The following is a 21006-nucleotide window of genomic DNA, read 5'->3' on the forward strand; positions in this document are numbered from 1 at the left end:
CGTCGTCCCGATTTGTTGCGATCGCACCGGGCAGATTACCGGGTAATGGATGTTTGCGCTACTTTGTAGCACATTTCCCTTGCTGCTCCGTTGCTGTGGCAACACGCGTTGGAAACTAATGTCACTGGTCGTTCTGCAAACTCGAACTCGACTCAAACTTCCTGAAATGCTTCTCCTCCCGAGAGCTTATCACGTCAGTGCCACTGGGGCTGCCGTGGCAAACCGCGGTAATACCCGTCAGTTAACGTCACAATTGTCGCCGTGACATACATGAAATTGGTTCCCACAGCTGTGTAGGTACGCTGGTGCGCGGTAGGCCCGACCGATCAACGGTGCACCCTTTTGGGCTTAATTACCACCCAGCGCTTAGGCTCGGGGTGGAAGAATGCTTCCAATTTTTTAATTGCCCCCTCAGTCCGCGCGCTCGATCGTGGCGCAGCAGGTAGGTAAGATCAACCCCACAACAACAGCAGAAAAAAAGCAAAAGCCCGCGAGCAAACCCGCAGCACATTAGGGTGGACAAGTTCGGTGTGTAGCTTGGGCAGTGTTAGCTGGCTTGAACCACCAACCAACGTCGTCATCGCGATCGTCATCATCATTTTCATCTGGCGGTAAAGATGAGAGGACAAACCCTTGGGAACTATTAGTGCACTAATGATTTCGGGAAACGGCGACTCCCAGTAAGGGGGCAGAGGCAGCTCGTAGCGTCCGACGATCAACCAACTCGACCGGGAGAGCTCAAAGTGTGTCACTTGATCAGCGCATCCTCAATTTAACGCAACTTGCTCAAAGTTGCACGAGTGCCCCCAACGGCGAGTACCCACAAGGCAGACTAGAAACACATCGCAGCAATGAAATGGTTAGAACACCACGTCGCCACACCGCAAAGCTGACCAGTGTGTGCGAGTAGGGTAAAGGAACGAAAAAAAATGGTTCAATTAATGGTACATTAATAGATTAATTTGAAACCGGTCTTCTTATTCCGACCGTCTGCCTTGCCAGACGCTCTCTCGTCAGCCATGATCGTGGCCAAAAGCACATCTTCAATAGTTCCGAACGTTCGATTCCTTGTTTTTTTTTTCGGTGCGGGCTTTTGCTTTCAGTGATGGCGCGCACCTTCGCTTCACAATCGTTCGCACAGTTTACTCGCCTGGCTGGTGGCTGCCCTTGCGCACGGTGTTAATGTTTGCGTTTCATTAAGACTCATTTATTGATCCCCATCTTGCGGAGGCCGCCGCCTTTTGCATTTTTTCGGTCTTAAGCGACCTGTTCCTCCTCCGAAAACAACCACCGGAAGGGGAAAGGGGAGGGAGAGGGGGGAAGGAAAAATTGTAACGTTTCTCTTTCCCGCTAAGCGATCGTCAATCGGCGGTCGTTTCAATCAGAGCATTCAGCGTCAGAGCGCAATTTCAAACGAAAGACTTCAATGCCTGCGCAAGCGCGGTAGAGTAACCTTGAGCCGGGCGGTCAGTGAGGAAACCGTTTTCCCAAACGCTGTTATTGCCGTTGGAATTTCGACGGGGCACCGAAGTTTTCCACGCTGCCCCTGGATTCCCGTGTCAACGTTTTTTGTCCAGTTTTCCATTTCGTGGGCCGCAAGGTGAAAAGCTCGCTTCCGGGAGAAAGTGTACTTTCGCGTGGTTTGCAAGTACGCCAGCAATAAAAAGCAGCAGAAGGGAAATATTTTTCGCCATTAATTACTACCCCCAAGAGGAAAGTGGGAATGCAGCGGAAAGATGCAGTTTTCTGTTTTTTGTTTCCATGCTGCACCGAACGACCACAGCGCACGAGCCGAGAGCGCACGGTCACCGAAACGATAATCTAGCGCTTGTTTGATTAATCTATGCCCTTTGACAAGTGTTTTCTGTTCCCGTGTGCCGTATGCAGAGAAGAATGGCAAGGAAATGGAACCCGACAGCTACATCTTAACCCGGCTGCTGACCCCCGCGAGGCATGTGCTGACATTTTTCTTCGCCAACCCGCTCTCCATCGCGATGTGTCCGATAAAGCGCCCCCATTCGGTGACCAGTGGAAAAGTCGCCTAAAGTTCCATAGAGTGCACAGTTCCCTGTGCAGTGCAAGACATTAGCACCGTTTGCCGGACGAAACTATGCTAATTACTCTCCGTGTGTGTATGTGTGTGCGTTCGCTTTTGGCCACCGGATTGCTGGTAGCTAACTAGGATGATGATGCCGTTGCTGCTGCTGCTGCCTGCAGCTCGCCCGGTGCATTTCTTTTATCGTGGAAAACGGCCACGCTTGCCCGGCGCTCGGTTCGGGCAATGATGATGTGTTTATTTTGCCGTTGCCGTACGGTCGTACGGTCTGCCTGCAGGGCGTGTGTGTCTGTGTGTATGATGGTATAATTAAGCTCAGCTTCTCAGGAGGAAAATTGCAAAATGCCGAAAGAGCGAGAGAGACTGCGAGCGAGGAAAAATGCATTACAGGAAAATTCATTCCTTCCTTTCGCGGGAATGACGCTTGAAAGGGCCTTTTTCCTTCCCGGCTGGGGCGTCCTCATCGTCGTAAGGAAGGGTAATAGCTTGTACGTCTAAATTCTTCTACCGCCGCCTAACATGACGCTTGTTTGTTGTTGAGGCTGTGGTTCCCATACGGCTAATAGATTGCTACATTCAGGCTAACGATGACGTGAGCGGGCAATTAAATTTGAAGTGATTTATTGGCCATTTGATTCGCCGTGCACACATTCATTAGAAACGGAACCGTTTGCAGCGCAAGGAGCATAATTTCCCTGGGAGCATACAAATAAATCGCTTCAGCCTTTGCTTTTGTCCGTCCGCCCGTTCGGCTAAGGAACTTTGAGCTAATTGCTTCACTGCAACAACAGCAACAAAAAAAGTCCCCTTTTCGGATGTGCTTGGCCATAGCCCTGCAAAAAGGCGTTTGCACTATCGAGAGCAACCCAATACAGAAGCTTTTCTTTCGGCCGATCGGCTTCGATCGATGACTCGGCGACTCGGCGCTGGCTTCACCCACCCGACCATCAAGCAATCATGCTGCGTAATCATTTCTATTTCGTTTTCGTGTGCCTTCCATCATCCGATCCAGCCGGGCAGCAGCGTAACCGTGTCGTCATGCTCTACTCCCCTGCTGCTGGAACGGCATTTTAAAAGCTTCTCAGAGCGCAACCCCGAAAAAGGGATGCTGCGCTTTGATGTTGGCACTCTGGCTGCTGCTGGTTCTTGCGCTTTCCGCGCCCGACCACTTAAACCACTGCGGCGGTCCCTTTTTTTCCGGGAGCGCTTTCCACCGCCCCCCGTTCTCCCACCGGTTCGGAGGCTTCTAATTTACGCTGAGTGTTTAATCATTTGCTCAAGCGCACACACAGCCACAAACACACCTAAAACGGATATGAGGTGGATAAGGCCGCCACTTTTTCGAGGGTAATCTGGCCAGTTCAGAAGGTGTTCGGGTGTTTGGGATAGAGGAAGCGTCTGTCCTGGTGGAGCATCTTTCGAACGTGTTTCAAGTATCGACACTTTAAGGGCTCTCGGGTGCCCATTAGGTACGATTTCCTGTAATCGATATATGGCCGAAGTAATAGAAGTGTGAGCCAGGAAGGAGAGGATAGAGAGATAAAATCCTCCATCTATTTTCACAGGATTATTTAGCAATAATTTGGCAGCTTTGCGATGTGTTTCAATCCTTACGCGAAGAGCAAAAAACCCTTTCGAGGGGTTCGTCGCTTTCGTCAGTGCCGTTGAGGTCTTTCGATTTAAATTTGATCTTTCGTCTTTAAAATCGCTATTTCACAGAATATATGATACAATAAAACAAAGCTGCTGTATTTCAAGCTTCTCAGCACTCCTTTTCGTAATCAGTAGCGCCTTCATGCCTTCAAACATAAAAGCAGAGCGTTAGATTAGCTTCTCACAACTCGGAACACAAACCCTAACGAGAGGCCGACGGAATCCTTCCACCGCCGCGATGCTACGGACCAAAAAACGAGCGAGCGTGTTGATGAATTTCATTCAACTTTCCCGTGACCTACCGCGCGACGATGATGGACAAACGAACCGCAGCGCTCTGCTTCACGGGAGCAGTAACTCCCGGGGGCCCCTGCCCGAAGACACTGCACTGAAGCATCGAAGGAAGGCAAGCAAGCAAAAAGCGTAAGAAAACGCCAAGATCGATCTGTGTGGCGAGGGTGGGCGAGGGTGAAGCAGCGAAGATTCCATCTGTTGCGGTTAGTGCAATTCATCGTCATCCGACGGATGCATCCTCAGCAATCATCGGAAGGTTCTTAGCATTATTGCTGCCTGCCGCTGATGGGTGGTGGTGGTGGTGTAGAGACAGGGAACGGCCAGTGGGGACGCGGTTCGATCGTATTACCGGCTGCACAAAACCACGACGCCGATCTAAGGATGAGCTTCCAACCGATCGGCAAGCTTTGGCTCGCGGTTTTGGCCACATCCACCCCATCCCATTTCCTTTTCGCTTCCTCCCCTCTAACGTGTGTGTGTTCCAAAGCGTCGTTTGCACGCTTCAACACGCCGAGGGAGGGTGGAATTTCTTTTCATTTGCTCAACTTCCAACCAGCGGGTGCGATGATCCTTCCGTGCGGTGTGGTGTGGCTTTATTATTTTTGCCGCCGAATGCTAGCTGCCTGTGCCGGTACTGTGCTGCAAGAAGAGGCAAAGCGTAATTACCTCGTCGTGGTCCCTTGAAGAAGAAGTCCGGTAGAGCAGACAAAAAACATGGTAACGACACATAAGCGAACAAAAAGAAAGAAAAGCACACAGCAGCTTGATGCGCCATCATATCGACACACACACAGAAGAAAAAAAAAACAGCCCGCGTGTGTATTATGACCCTTACTGGGGGGGAAAAGTGCACCATGTTATGATTTCTGCACGATTTTACACATTCCATTGCGGGAGAAAAATCTGACCCGCGAAAAGAAGCGTCCAGAGCAAACCGCCTTTCACTGGATGATGCCGGTAGAAGCGATGGCTCTTCTTAATTTGGTTGCAAATTAATTTCCGCACTGGCCGGCAAGTAATCCGGCCAGAGATCGATCGATTTCGGACCCCGGGCGCGACACAGCTGCAACGCAGTTCGCCAACAAGCAACACAACGGGGCCGTTAAGACAAAGCGGTTCGGTTGTTGCGCTGCTTAAATTGATTTTCAACCCGTACGATCGCGGAGTGGTGTGTGTGGTGTGCAGATCATCTCGACCATTTCTCGCACGCGTTATCAAAATTCCATTATCTAGTTCGGTTTCAGCTTTCCCGGTGCACATGCAAGCGCGGCAGATTAATTAGCAATGATTAGGATCATCGGTCGGAAACATCCCCCACGTTTTCCCCGCAGTTCTGTCGAACAGTTTCGGAGTCCCTTCGGAGTGCTAATCTGTAGCGCAATTCCGATTGCTCCAACGGAGAGAGGGAGGGGCGACGGTGGTTGAAAAATTGTTGCCAACCACGGTCGACGTCCGACATTATTTTCTACCCCGCGTGTGTTTCCACCGGCCCGGTGACTCTGGTGCCAGGCAAGCGACGAACCCGACCCCACAACACACCAACAAGCAACCGAGAGAGGGTGGAAATGATGAAACGTTCCGTCACCATGCCAAACAACCATTTTACACATTGCCCGATCTATCAGCCTCGGTAAGCGTGAAAAACAAATCTACGTATCCTTTTGTCGTTGATAAAAGAGCGCTCTCAAAGGTGGCCCCTGGCTTCGTGGCTTGTGTGGGGTGGACACAAATCTCTTATCTGCCCGATACACTAATGCGCGCGTGTGTGTGTGTGTGTGCAAATTCGTTTTTCACTCCTCACCCGATGGGCGGAAAAATCGCCCAACGCCACAGTGGGACGATGGGGGTTTGGAGGAAAACGTAACAAATGACCCGACTTAAAACTGAAAGCCACGTAAATGAGTCCACAAATGGTGATGCTTGCTGGTGGAAATCGAGTACACCGAAGCTTGGATTGAGGATGGAAGGAAAAGCGGCACGTACGTACGTACGTACGGTCGGTCGGACGGCCGTTTCACCCGGCACTGCGCGAAACGGTGCGGCAAAGATGATAGCAATCATAATAATTGATTACACGTATACCTCCTTCAATTTATTTGTACAAAATCTTCCCAAAACCAATCCACATCTCGCGTGTATGTGTGTGTATGTGTGTTGCCACTCTGCTGCCGCAGCATTAGGTGCACGGAGGGAGGTTATGTTTTCGCCGCGCTTCCCACCCCCAGCCAATTCTTTCTATTTTCTCTTCCGCCAAATGCCACAGTCCTAAATTTGTGTGTGGTTCAGTTTGCCTTTTTTTTGGGGGGAGGGGGGCCTCCAAGATGCGCCTGCCAAATGCACTATAGCTTGGCCACTTGGAGTGTGTGTGTGTGTGTGTGTGTGTGTGTGTGTGTGTGTGCGCGTTTTTCCTTCTCTGTTCCGTCTGGCGCAGTTCGCATGATTATTACTACCGTTCCATTACACACCGGCTGATACGGCCAGCGCCAGCAAACTGCAAAACTGACTCGCTGTACAGCATCGAGCTCGAGCACGATTCGATTTTTGCTTTGCTGGGGTGAAGAAAATATTTTTCGGTCCTTTTATCTTCCCAGCTGCTGCAACAAGCGCCGGTAGAAGCTTTGCCCGATCATTGTACAGTTTGGGGTGAGTTGGTGCTTGTTTGAGTGTGTTTTTTTTTTCCTGGCCTGTTTTACATATTCATATGCCTAGGAGCAAGGTCGTAACTCATTTTTTTTTTTGTTCTCGGCGGGGCGATGGGTTGTGGATGGGTGCACACACCTTCGCATGCGCAGAGAGTAAGAAAAAAGAATCAAATCTGGGTTATCATACCGTACACGATCCAGTTTTAGAGATTTTCTTTATCTTTAAGTTCCTTTTCTGCAAACTTTTTGTACTGCTGTTTTTTTTGCGGAAGCAATTTAAGTCCAACCCAATCGCTTCCCAATTCTCCCTCTCGCTCTCCCTCGAGCCTCATCACCCCCCCCCCCCCCCCACCCCCCCCGGGTCAGCTGGCGACGGCTGGTGTGGCCTCTCCCCCTTTTTTGGTCTTCGGGTTGCGATTGAATGAAACCGAAACTTTATAAACTGTGAAGCAATCAAAATTCTTCTCCCCGGAGCGAAATGCTGTCCCGTTTGGCTGAGCTTTGTTGGCAACACTTCTACCGTGGCACACCACTCATCAGGCGACCGAAAACGGCATGTCAACGGCGTATGTTCTGGACGCAGCGAGGAGAGGTATGAGAATGTGGAATGGGAAGGGGAAAGGGTAGAAAAAGGCAACACAAAATCAACATGATACCCCCGGTCGTAAGACAACTGTGTGTGCACCTTCACCCTTGAGGATGAGCATCGGACAGGTAGTGCCGAACGGTAACGAAGATCCACCACCACCACCACGACGGGCCGGGTGTCTTCTTCAGCCAGGGGGGTGCGTTCGGTCGGGAGGAATGCGATAGACAGCGCGAAAGACAAAGACGGCACGCAGGACGGCCGACAGGAACCGGCGCGGGATCGAGTCGCTCGAGCAGTAACAGAAACAGAAAAGAGCGATTTCATTCCCATCGGTTCAATCGGTTTGGCCTGGCTTTTTTTTTCCTTCCACCCTGCGTTCCAAAAGCGGGCCACAACACGCTTGGCTTGGGAAAGAGATCGAGAGAGAGAGAGAGAGAGAGAGAGAAAGAAATGGAAAAAGGGGGCAAAACAGGAGATGATGGGCAATATGTTGTTGGCGACGGAAAAGACAATGCGAACCGAATACCTGAGCGCAGACGGAGACCGAGACAGACGGATGATGTGATCGCGAGATCTCTCCTACAAGATCAACACGATCGCGCTCACGCTCTCTCTCCCTCTTTCTCTCTCTCTCGCTCTCTCGGACACTCTCTTGCAAGGTAAAGCTGGGCACCGCAGCAATTGCGAACGGTTCGACGCTCTCAGTTTAAGGTGAACCGCCGCGTGAACACGATCGTCATTACCGGACGGTCCGGGTCGCGAGTTCGCGATCGAGTCACGGACTCCACAAGTGTTAGGTGTGTGTGTGTGTGCGTGTCTGTGTGAGACTGCATCTCAATTCCACTGCAACGATGCACACGGAACGGCGGCACCGCCATCGGGGCGGCCGTGGTACCGTGGCCGGGCATCAGACCACCGGCAGTACGGTGGTCACGGCCACCACCGCCATCGCGGCGCAGCAGCCCGCCATCCATCCCACCGTCTGGGAGATTCTGTCCGCCGAGCTGATCCTTTCGGTACCGTAATCGCGAGTTTCGCTTCGCGCCGCCATCCGCGGCTCGCTAATTATACAGTTGCGCCGTGTGTGCCGTTTGCGTTGCTGGCTGCTGCTGCTGTTGCGCTCGTCCTTATCGCTGACTGGCGCACAGAGCACAAGACCGAGCATTCGAACGTGTGTGTGTGTGTGTTTGTGTGAATGAGATTCTGTGCGTGTGCGTGCGTGCCTGTGTGCCTGTGTGTTTGTGTTTGATAAAGAGAAGCAACAACAAAAAATGTTAACGTGCAAACTAATGGGTGGTTTTTCTCTTGCATTCCCTTTTCTTTTCTCTCTCCCACTTGCCCCTCACTCGCTGGCCCCATCACGTCTTTCCCCAACTCCCTTCAACGCCCTGTCACACTGTAGAACGAACCGGAAGGTACGCCGGAACTGCCCGCGGCCAACAGGGCCCTCTTCCTGGAGAAGGTGCGCCAGTCAAATACCGCGTGCCAGAATGGTGACTTCAGTACCGCCGTCCAGCTGTACACGGACGCGCTCGGGCTGGACCCGGGCAATCACATCCTCTACAGCAACCGGTCGGCCGCCCGGCTGAAGCAGGGCCAGTTTGCGCTCGCCCTTCAGGATGCGACCCGCGCCCGCGAACTGTGCCCGCAGTGGCCGAAGGCGTACTTCCGGCAAGGCGTCGCGTTACAGTGTCTCGGTCGGTACGGGGAAGCGCTGGCAGCGTTCAGTGCCGGGTTGGCTCAGGATCCCAACAGCAAGCAGCTGCTGGCCGGGCTGGTGGAGGCTTCGATCAAGAGCCCGCTCCGACACGCACTCGAACCCACGTTCCAGCAGCTGAAAGCGATGAAGCTCGATCAGTCACCGTTCGTGGTGATTTCCGTGGTGGGACAGGAGTTGCTCGGTGCCGGTCAGTATCATGCCGCCGTAACCGTGCTCGAGTCGGCACTGCGAATAGGTTCGTGTTCGTTGAAGCTGCGCGGTTCCGTCTTTTCGGCGCTCAGTTCCGCCCATTGGGCGCTAAACCAGCTAGACAAAGCGATCGCTTACATGCAGCAGGATCTGGCCGTTGCCAAGAGCCTGGGTGATACGGCCGGAGAGTGTCGAGCGCACGGGAACCTTGGGTCGGCCTACTTCAGCCAGGGCTCGTACAAGGAGGCGCTCACGTCCCACCGCTACCAGCTAGTGCTGGCGATGAAGTGCAAGGACACGCAGGCGGCTGCGGCCGCCCTTACCTCGCTCGGCCACGTGTACACCGCCATCGGGGACTATCCGAACGCGCTTGCCTCACACAAGCAGTGCGTGCAGTTGGTGAAGCAGATGGGCGATCGGTTGCAGGAAGCGCGCGAGATCGGTAACGTCGGTGCCGTGTACCTGGCGATGGGTGAGTTTGACTCCGCGGTCGACTGCCACACCCAGCATCTGAGGCTTGCCCGCAAGCTGGGCAATCAGGTGGAGGAGGCACGAGCGTACAGTAATCTCGGCTCGAGCTACCACTACAAGCGCAACTTTACCCAAGCCATCACCTACCACGAGAGTGTTCTACGGATCGCGCAACAGCTCGGCGATCGTGCGATAGAGGCGCGAGCGTACGCCGGCCTCGGACATGCGGCCCGCTGCGGTCATGACTTTGTGCAGGCGAAACGGTGGCACGAGAAGCAGCTAGAGATGGCCCTGGCGGCACGGGACAAGGTGGGCGAAGGACGGGCCTGTTCCAATTTGGGCATCGTGTACCAGCTGTTGGGAGAGCATGATGCGGCACTGAAACTACACCAGGCGCATCTTACCATCGCGCGACAGCTGCAGGACAAGGCCGGTATGGGCCGTGCGTACGGCAACATTGGCAACGCGTACTCAGCGGCCGGATACTACGAGTCAGCCATCAAATACCACAAGCAGGAACTTATCATCAGCAAGGAAGTGCACGATCGTAGCGCGGAAGCGTCCACGCACGGCAACTTGGCTGTTGCGTATCAAGCACTCGGAGCACACGATATGGCGCTGATGCACTACCGAGCCCACCTCAACATTGCTCGCGAGCTGAAAGACACGGCCGGCGAGGCATGCGCACTGCTTAATCTGGGCAACTGCTTAAGCTCGAGACAAGAATTCGCCCAAGCCGTGCCGTACTACGAGCAGTACCTGATGCTGTCCCAAGAACTCGGCGATGTGGCGGCCGAAGGTAAGGCGTGCCATTTTCTTGGCTACGCACACTACTGCATCGGCAACTACCGGGAAGCGGTACGGTACTACGATCAGGATCTGGCGCTCGCCAAGGATCTGCAGAACAAGATGAACATGGGCCGGGCGTACTGTAACCTGGGGCTGGCACATCTAGCACTCGGGAACACCGGTGGTGCGCTCGAGTGTCAGAAGTATTTCCTAGCCATCGCCCACATGACCAACCACCTGCCGGGCAAGTTTCGAGCGCTCGGCAACATTGGCGATGTGTTGATACGGATGGGTGATGTGGATGAAGCGATCAAGATGTACCAGCGACAGCTAGCGCTCGCCCGGCAAACGCGCGAACGCGGCATGGAGGCAGCAGCTTGTGGAGCGCTCGGACTTGCTCACCGGCTGCTCAAGAAGCTCGACAAAGCGCTCGGTTACCACACGCAGGAGCTAACGCTTCGACAGGAGATGAGCGATCTGCCGGGAGAGTGCCGGGCGCACGGACATCTCGGCGCTGTGCACATGGCACTCGGTAACTACACACACGCCGTCAAATGCTACCAGGAACAGCTGGAACGTGCCCAGGAACTGCAGGATTCGGCGGTCGAAGCGCAAGCATTCGGCAATCTAGGTATAGCGCGGTTAAACATGGGCCATTACGAGGATGCGATCGGGTACCTCGAGCAGCAGCTCGGCACGTTGGAGCAGGTCAACACCCCAACGGCACAGCACGATCGTGCGAGAGCTCTAGGGCATCTGGGTGACTGCTATGACGCGCTGGGCGATTATCACACCGAGGCAATCAAGTGCCACGAACGGCACCTGCAGCTAGCCATCGCCCTGCAGAGTCCGCGCGACCAGGAACGAGCCTACCGCGGGCTCGGCAACTGCTACAAATCCGTCGGCAATCTGCAGGAGGCGCTCGTGTGCCTCGAGAAACGGCTCGTGGTGTCACACGAGCTGGGTAACCCGGAAGCGAAAGCGGCTGCTTACGGCGATCTGGGCAGCATACACAGTGCCCTGGGCAACTTCGAGCAAGCGATCAACTGTCTCGAGCACCAGCGTGACATTGCCCGGGAGCTTGGCGATCGTGTGCTTACGTCCGACGCGATCAGTGGTCTGGGGGCAGTTTTCCAGCAGATGGGTGACTACGACGAATCGTTACGGTTGCACAAACAGGATCTCGAGCTGGGCGAGACCATCAACCACAGCACGCTGCAGGCCCGAGCATGTGGCAATCTCGGTTCGGTGTACGATGCGCTCCGGAACTACACGGAATCCGCACGGTACTACGAGAAGCAGCTAACCCTGACGTCCGATCGGCAGACGAAGGCACACGCCTGTCTCGCGCTGGGACGCGTGTACCACTCCATGGAGCAAGTCCCGCAGGCAGTCGGCTTTCTGCGGCAGGGTCTAGCGATCGCCCAGTCGCTCAACAAGCTGGAGGACGAAGCGAAGCTACGCTACCGACTCGGACTGTCGCTGGTGGCTTCGGGTGATGATGATGCCGCCCGGCAGCAGATGGAAAGTGCCGCCCAGATCCTCGAATCCATCCGCAGCGATCAGGTCACACCGGAAGCTCGCACGCTGCTGTACGACCTGCAAACGTCCTGCTATCAAACGCTGCAGCGTGTGTTGGTTGGGCTGGGCCGCACGGAGGAAGCGCTGGTCGCGGCCGAACGCTGCCGATCGCGGATGGGTGCCGACTCGAACCAGAGTGCGGAGAACTCGCTCAACAACCGCAAAACGCTGCTCACCTGCAGCGAGTACATCTTCGACACGGTCAATCGCAGCAAAACGAGCATCATCTACTACAGTCTCGCCGGGACCGATCTGTACGCGTGGTTCCTGCAGCCCCAGAAGCGTATCGTGCGCTTCCACGCGACCAAACTCGACGAACAGACGCTGCCGATGATGAAGAAGAAGGCACTGATGGGACCGGCCGGAACGGGACCGTCGGACAAAAAGGCGGAAGAAGCGTCCGCCGGGGAAAACAGTCTGCTGGAGCAGTACATCAACTACGTGAGGGATTGTTTGGGTGTGAATTCGGGCAGTGTGCTGCAGGAGGGTGACGGTAGCGGGTGGAAGTCGTCGAACGAGAACCTGATCGATGACTTCACGAACGAGCGGGCCGGCTTTCTGCGCATGGTGAACCGGAATCATTTGCTCAACTCGAGCAACTACTCGCTGAGCTCGCTGTTCAGTCTCGGCAGTGTCGGTGGCTCCGTTGCCAGTCTGCAGGGTTCAACAAGGTACGGGTGCCGCTGGTCACGGACCGAAACGAACCGAATTTAATGCTTCATATCCCCCCTTAGGTCTATTGGAAGCCTGCAGGGATCCACACGGTCGAGACGATCGAACATGCTGCCACCGTGGCAAGGGCCGTCCTGTTTGCACGTCCTCTACAACCTGCTGTTGGCTCCTTTCGAGGATCTGCTGCCAGACATTAGCACAAGTAAGTGATCGGGGAGCTGTGTTTGGATCGTGAAGGTCGTCGCAACTATAAAGATCATCATTGGCTTACTTTCTTCCAGCTGCTCGTATCGGGCGCCGTGAGTTGATTCTGGTGCTGGAGAAGGAACTCTACCTGGTCCCGTTCGCTATCCTCCGCAGTGGTGACGAAGATGGCGAATATCTCTCGGAACGCTGCTCGCTGCTCACCGTCCCGTCGTTGCACACGCTACGCCAGAAAAGTCGCATCAAAACGCGTGAACCAGGTAAGACTGTCCATCGTGCGGCTTCGGCGGCATCTTGTCTAATCTTGTCAATCCTCCTGCTGATTTCCATTTTCCAGCTGAAGGACTCAACAGTGCCCTCGTGATCGGTGGACCCAAGATACCGTCCTCACTGTCGGAGACCTGGGGCTGGTCCGATTCTCCAGCCTCGCTGCAGGAAGCGGCCATGGTGTCGGACATGCTCAACACGAAACCGCTCGTCAGTTCGAGCGCCACCAAAGAGTCGGTCGTTTCCGAGCTGCCGGCGGCCGAATGTGTTCACTTTGCGGCCAACGTTAGCTGGAAGCTGGGCGCGGTAGTACTCAGCCCCGGCGAGGTGCTCGATTCACAGTCCCAGAAGCGGTTCTACCCGAACGCCGGTGGTGAGCTGCTGGGCGGTGACAACGACGAAGAGACGACCGATCTGTCCACCTCGAACATGGAGATACCTCCGCTGTCCGACTTTATCCTTAGCGCTGCGGATCTACTCTCGATGAAGCTGACCGCGAAGCTGGTCGTGCTGAGCTCGTACCACTCCGTCGAACCTATCACCGGCTGCGGAGTGGCTAACTTGGCCGGCAGCTGGCTGTTTGCCGGAACGGGTGCCGTACTCGTATCGCTCTGGCCCGTCCCCGAAACGGCAGCCAAAATCCTGCTGCGCGCCTTCTACTCAGCCCTGCTCCAGGGAACGCGTGCCGCACGAGCACTGGCAGAAGCGATGCAAACCGTGCAGCACACCAAACACTTTGCCCACCCGGCGAACTGGGCCGGCTTTATACTGATCGGTGGCAACGTGCGACTCTCGAACAAGGTCGCGCTGATCGGGCAAGCGCTCTGCGAGCTGATGCGCACCCCGGACAAGTGTCGCGACGCATTGCGCGTGTGTCTGCATCTGGTGGAGAAGAGTCTGCAGCGCATTCACCGTGGCCAGAAGAACGCCATGTACACCACGCAGAAGAGCATCGACAACAAGGCGGGCCCGGTCAGCGGATGGAAGGATCTGCTGATGGCGGTCGGATTCCGGTTTGAACCAGCCGCCAACGGTATCCCGTCCAGTGTGTTCTTCCCGCAGAGCGACCCGGAAGATCGATTGTCGCAGTGTTCGGCTAGCTTGCAGGCCCTGCTCGGGCTGTCCCCGACCACGCTCCACGCCCTGTCGAAGTTGGTGCATGGCGCTGAAATTGCGGACGAGATTATCGGTGTGATGCGGAACGTGGTGGCTCAGTTCCCGTCGAAGGCGACCGATAACGAGAGTGCAATCGATGTGCCGCTCAGCGTACGGCTGTGGCGTGTGTCCGGCTGTCACGAACTGCTCGCATCGCTCGGCTTCGATCTGATGGAGGTGGGGCAGGATCAGGTGACGCTGCGCACGGGCAAACAGGCAAACAGGCGCAACTGTCAGTTCGTGCTGCAGGCGCTGCTGGCACTGTTCGACACGCAGGAAGCTCCGAAAAGCCTCGGAATCGAGTCGAGCAGCAGCTCGGAATCGCTGAACGAGGAGGAAGAATCCGACGAGCAGGGCACGCATCAGCAACAATCCATCCAGCAGCAGGCGCAACAGCAATCCCAGCAACAGTCCACCCAACAGCAGCAGCAACAGCAGCAGCAGCAGCAGCAGCAACAGTCTACGCAGCAGTCGCAACAGGTCCAGCAGCAGCTGAAGGCGTCCTCCTCCGGTGCGAGTCCAACACCGACCAGTGGCGACTCACAGCAACGGAGCATCTCGCCGGCCGTGACGGTAAAATCGCAAACCAGCTACAACTTCTCCCGACCACCGTTGCCACTGCGACGCGTCCCGTTCCTGAGCACCCGCAGCGCCTTCATCTCGTACGTCCGGCGTCGCGGTGAACCGGACGGTGGCCAGACCGACAGTGCGCAGTCCGTTTCGGGCGGAAATCCCGTCCCGAATGGAAACGTGCTCGATACGAGCCTCGCCAACACCACCGACAGTGAGCTATCCGATGGCTATACCACGCAGCAGATTCTGCTCAAAAGTGACCACCTCGCGAAGGGGCTCGGGTACTCGAGTTTGCGCGGCACGATCAAGGTGTCCCGACCGGGCGGTGGTGGCGAAAGTGATGCCGCCTTCACGCCAAGCCCGCCGGTTACGATCCAGAACGTGGATCAGAACGTGTCGCTGGCGTTGGCCCACCAGACACGCATCAAGAATCTCTACACCAACAATGGCAACGTGCACGGTGGGATGGCGGGTGCGATGAACGGTGGTGTCCACGGTCCAGCAGCATCTGCGCTCGGTGCGGGAGGATACACGCTGCCGGACACTCTTCGCGATGGTGTCCATCATCATCCGAATCCGAGTCATCATCGCCGGCCGGATAGTTCCAGTTCTGCCAGCTCGGCGACGGATTGGGAAGGGTCGGGCCATGCGACTGTGTTGCGACGGGCGGCCCACCAAGGCCATCACTTACCGCCACTGCCACCACCCCGACAGACGCTCCCAATGGTGGAGAGTCTACGGCCGCTGGCACCGCTTGCTCCGGTGTACAACAACATCAACGGATCGGTCGGTCCTGCCGTGGGTCCGGCAGGCAAGAGCTCCGTCCCGAACGGTGGACAGAAATCGCTCTCGGTCCTCGAGTCAACCAGTTCCGATTCCGAGTTTGAACGATCGTTCGATCTGCCGGCCGGATCGTCCAATGCGGCCTCCATCAGTAGCAAGCTGACGTCGTTGGCCCACAGCCTTCAGAGTATGCGGACGCGCAACAAGCTGAAGCTAGGTCCTCAACCGCACGGACAGCATCTCCAGCAACAGCAGCAACAGCAGCAACAGCAACAACAACAGCAGCAACATCAACAACTCCACGGTCAACAGCATCATCACGGTGCGTCCAGCGGGTCCTCCACAACGACGATGTCCCGCTCGAAGCTTCCAGTCGATCAGTTTGGATTCCTCGATCGACTCAGCTGCCGGACGGAGATATCTTCCTCCGCCACGCTCGCCAGCCACGTTGCACCTCCCAGGAAACCGCTCTCGACCCTGCCGGACGATGAGCGCACACTGAACCTGAACGCCAACAAGCTCTACTTCTCCCCGACCGATGCCGAGATGCTTCCGCTGGCGGAAGCGTCCCCATCGGATCTGGGTCTGGGCGCCAAACCGCACGCCCCATCCATGGGACAGCCGATGGTGGGATCGTCCGGTGGCACACTGGGCGTTCCGGGAGCTTCCAGCAAAGACGGCTCCAAATCCAACCAGAAAACGATCCAGGACTCGATCCTGCGACACATGTCCCGCGAGATGACGCCAACCATCTCGGAAGTGTACCACGAACGCAACATCGGGCTCGGACTGGCCCCATCGCTGTCGAAGCTGCTGCTCAGCAAGAACTACGACGAATCGCCCGATCTCGGCAAGGGTAGCAACACGGTGACGGTGGTAGCAACTTCCGCCGCGGCAGCCGCTTCCCTGCTCAACAAACCGAGTGCCGCCCTGACCGTGGGCAATCTGGCCGAAGCGATGAACGAGATCGAGATGAACGCAACCACCTCCAGCAAGCTGGACGAAGGCGCCTGCGGCATCTGTCACTCGCCGTCCGATCTGCTGTGTGGATGCAGTGCCACCTCCACCGTAGCGGCCGTCGCCGCCATGACAGCAGCACTGGGGGCCAACACAATGGCAAAGAAATCGAGCTCCAACAAACCCTGGCTCAGCAACGTGTCGCCCAACATCGTGAAGGCGAGCGATCTTACCACCGCCGACATACTCGAGCAGCAGAAGCAACTCAAATCGTCCGTCAGCAGTGGGCTTACCAGCAATCTGTCCTCCTCTACGGAAAACTCGCTTTCGACCGTGGTGAAACGGAGCGGGTCACCGTTTTCCGACCTATCGCGACGCGACGAAGGGGACGGCCGGAGTGTCGCCGATTCGCAGTGCTCCGGTAGCTTCCGAACGGACATTACCGGATCCACGGTAACTAACTCCAAGAGTCAGCAGCAGCAGCAGCAGCAGCAGCAACAGAAGCAACAGCAGCTACAACCACCACAACAACTACCATCACAGCAGCCCGGCGGTGGAGATCCGAACGGGTCATCTGTACCGTCGTCCGGCCCCATGACAACCACGACTACCGTAACGCAGCAACGCGGAAAATACATCATCGATACGTGAGACCGCATGTCCGATAGGCGCGTGTATTAACTCAGCAGGCCATTTTGTATGAGTGTGACTAGACTAGACTAGAAGATCCGACTGACAGATAGAGTGTGTGTGTGTGTGTGTAAATAATTTTTAACGTTTGCGAGTGATTAGTGTAAAAATACGGAACGAGTTAAACAATAAGAGTAGCATTTTAACCTTCACCCCACCAATACCATTTTGTACAGGTACAGGAAGTTGTATTTGAAACCCCCCGTACAGACACGACGGACGGATATTATTAACTACAGTTTAACATGATATTTATGTTCGGCTGCTGTACCACCACACGACGTACTTGAACGTTGCGTTAAGTTATTAAATCATAACGGGTGGATCGATTCCATCGAATTTTATAAAAACAAACAAATTGTTGTTACATCTTTGTTAAAGATTTTGTAATATCACAACATGTTCCGGATGTAGTTGAACGACGTCGGCAGTAATGGTAAGACCAAGAAAGATGTAAGCATGTTTTGCTTTGACTCTTTTTTATTCTATTTTCTTGCGGGTTTCTTTTTGTTTTCTTTTCGTCAATAATAATTTACAAACATAAATAAAAAAAAATGTTTCTTTTCCATTTATTTTTCCTCCCTTGCCTGCCTTGGTGGTGGTCCACCGCTGCCCATGCCTCCGTCTCCCTCTTCACCCCTGCTGTTGACCTCGACCAATGGATGGCAACAGAGTCGCCTTTTAAACTGAAAGTCCGTTTTGAAAATCCACTTCGGGAACACAAGGAAACAAATGACTCTTCGATCACATAGATTCGTTGAAACAAAAAGCCAAATTTATCAACAAAAAAAATAATAAAAAAAGAAAAACAAACTCGGGAAAACACGACCACCAAAAAAAAGTGGGATTCGGAGAACAATGTGCAGCAGTGGACAGCCAGCCCCACATTACTGAACCACACACACCGTTGTTGCATATCCTTCCGTTCCGCTTTTAACGTCAGCTTAGCTACTAAATTAGATTTTGAATCTGGCTGTGTTTAATTTTCGGCTCTCTCTGTACTCGAATCTGTAAGTGTGTGTGTGTATGTGTGTCTGTATACTTGGGTATGCTGTTTGTACGTGTGTATTGCGCTGTTATTCTATTGCTGGATTACTGGGTTTTGTTGAAGCTGACTTTTAATATCCTTTCTCTGTCTCTCTCTCATTCTCTCTCTCTCTTTCCTAACTTACTTACGATTTGTAATGCTTCGGCGCCAGGTCAGTTCACAGTTTTCCGGACTTCCATTGACGGCTTTGCTCGCTGTTCACTCCTCCTAAATAGCGCGTTTTGCCACTTTAATGCAACAACAACAAAATAATAAAGAATCTCCCCCTCCCCCCCCCCTCTCCCACAATACTCCCACTTCTTCTTCTTCTCTTCTTTCTCTTCTCGCCCTTCTTCTTACACCAGGCTTTGGGTTTACAATGCTCCTAACACACAAACGCGTCTCTACCTCACACACACACACTGCCTCACCATTGCATTTTACGCTACAATGCGCATTTGTGTGTGTGTCTCTGTGTGTTGTGTGTGTTTATTTGAGTTTGGAAAGAGTTGGTGTGCTTTTTTTTCTTCTTCTCCTTCACAGTGTGTGTGTGTATTTGTTGTATAGTTTCGCAGTCCTAATATAATGTTTTTACTGTGTGAGTGTGTGTGTGTGCTGCTTACACATCTATCTCGTCTGCTTATTTTTCCTTTTATTTGCTTTTTTTCCGAAACTATCTAAATGTGGGTGTATATTTTGTAGTCCTGCTGCTAGCGCCAGCCGGCCTCCCCCCCCTTCTCCTCCTTTCACTTTCCCCGATTCCCTCAGCTTCCCCAGCTTTTGCTCCTCCACTACACGTTTGACTCACATGAAGGCGCTTTCCCAAATATGAGTGTGTTGGTGTGTATCGATCTAGGTTTGTTTTTTTTTCTTCTTATTTGTTTTTCCGTTTTTTTTTTTTGGGTTCTTCCTTATTGTTCCCCCCCTCTGCTGCGCTACACATTTTCACAGGATCCAGCTCCGGGAAGGGTTAACGACATTATGACGACTTGTCGACTACTACTACTACTAAACACTATCCACCGACCGGCTTCTTTTGCACGCGCTTTTCCTCTCTCTAGTGGGCTGGTGGTTTTGGGTGGCTGCTGTACGTGGGGTTTGCGGGGGGTTTTCCCCGTCATATTTTCCACCTGCAGTATATTTTAAAGGTAGCGCTTACCTTTTCTGTTAATCGAACCACGTTCGCAGAACACCAACCACACGCACACTCTGGCGCTTCTTTTCTTACCACTTATTCCCTTCCCGGCCCCCACGGTTCGCTCCCAACTCTACTTGATTTTCACCTCGATTTTCCTAAGTTTCCTAATGACTACCAGTAGATAGATTTTAAGCTTTCACCTCCAAAACCGCTTCGGTCCGCCAACTCCCTACAGCAAAAGCCCCTCTATCTTCGATTGTGACTTGTTGAGTGTTGGTTTTGTTTGTTTTTTTGTTTTCCTTTTTTTGTGGTTTCTTTACCTTTTTACCTCTCTTCGGTGTGTTTTAGTGTGTTCTACGCTTATGTTTCTTATTTCTGAACATACATTTTACACGGTTTCACACCAACTCTATACGTGGTGGCGCATCACGCCACTGCTACTACTGCAACTTCATGACATCCCCCTTCTTTTCCACCTTTCCCCCACATCCTCTCTCTCTCTTTCGCTCTTCCTCCTTGACTACCGTCGAAGCGGAGCCAACGTAACGATTTTTCTTTTCGCATTTAAATATTGTATATATAGTATAACTCTTACTTACAGTTTACAGTATTAGCTCTGACCGGTTACGGAGTCCTTCCGGATCGAACGTACTAACCACGGGCGAATGGCTGTGGCTTCTTGCTCGAGGAGAAGAAAATGTCCGGTTCTCGGTTCAAGGCATGCTACGCTTTTCCTTTCATGTTACAACAGAAACGGTTTCCCTCGCTTACCCACTCACTCACTCTCTCTCTCTTTCTCTTTTCCGAACAGTTTGAAACGGTTGTCAACGGTATCGCCAAATGAATCTGTATATGCAACGGGTACGCTTTCTCAGTACACAATCAACCTTAAACAGACAGTCCAAAATATGACGACTCCTCCTTGTATCCTTTCTGGTTTCCTGCCTTTCCACTGCCTGTCCCGCGATTGTTAACTCAACATAAACACCCGCCTGGCTAGCTTGATGTTGAACCGTGTTTCACTCTTTGCTCCTACCGAATGGACTTATTTGTCTTCCCACACGAACCACACCATACATTTCCGCCTGACACCATGTATCGCACGGGAAGATTATGATTCTTGTATTATTACGACCAAAATCCTTCTACATGCCCAACACGCCGGACTTTACCGTTATGTCCCACCATCCCCCTCCCCCTCTGCTGGGGGGTTCGATGCGCGCCCGCAGAACCAACAAAAAGTGCTGCTCCGTCGCTTAAATTTTTTCACCTTCCTATTGTGTGTGTTAAATATATATAGTTATGTTACCCTACCCTTCTTCTCGCGCTCTCTTTTTTCCCCTCTTCTTTTTATCAGTTTTGTTTTTTTTTTCTTCTTTCTTCAGTATTTGCTCTCTCTACAGTTGCTGTTTCTCTACATTGTTTAGTTACTAAAATCACATTGGTAGTTATGTTATACCTTTCCTCTTTTCCACCTGCCTTTCAGTAATAATAATTTATTCGCACTATGTTACAGAAGACACACGCACACACACACACACACGCACTCTCTCACA

The 21006-nt window shown here is 53.5% G+C and overlaps 1 protein-coding gene across 7 annotated transcripts in view; it reads left to right on the forward strand.

The window, feature by feature from the left end:
- LOC118504947 (tetratricopeptide repeat protein 28) overlaps positions 1 to 17639 on the forward strand; it is a 102130-nt gene extending 84491 nt beyond the window's left edge. For 6 of the 7 annotated variants that reach the window (XM_036040047.1, XM_036040049.1, XM_036040052.1 and 3 more), the window contains exons 3-6: positions 8637 to 12655; positions 12719 to 12858; positions 12938 to 13120; positions 13198 to 17639. In XM_036040047.1, coding sequence (XP_035895940.1) covers positions 8637 to 12655; positions 12719 to 12858; positions 12938 to 13120; positions 13198 to 17246 — 8391 coding nt within the window. In that variant the 3' untranslated portion in view covers positions 17247 to 17639. Of the gene's footprint in view, positions 1 to 7929; positions 8251 to 8636; positions 12656 to 12718; positions 12859 to 12937; positions 13121 to 13197 lie in introns of those variants that run through there. The other variant, XM_036040046.1, reaches the window with a different exon arrangement.
- The last annotated feature ends 3367 nt before the right edge of the window (positions 17640 to 21006 follow it).

Source organism: Anopheles stephensi, chromosome 2 (assembly GCF_013141755.1).
Source record: "Anopheles stephensi strain Indian chromosome 2, UCI_ANSTEP_V1.0, whole genome shotgun sequence".
Lineage (NCBI taxonomy): Eukaryota > Metazoa > Arthropoda > Insecta > Diptera > Culicidae > Anopheles > Anopheles stephensi.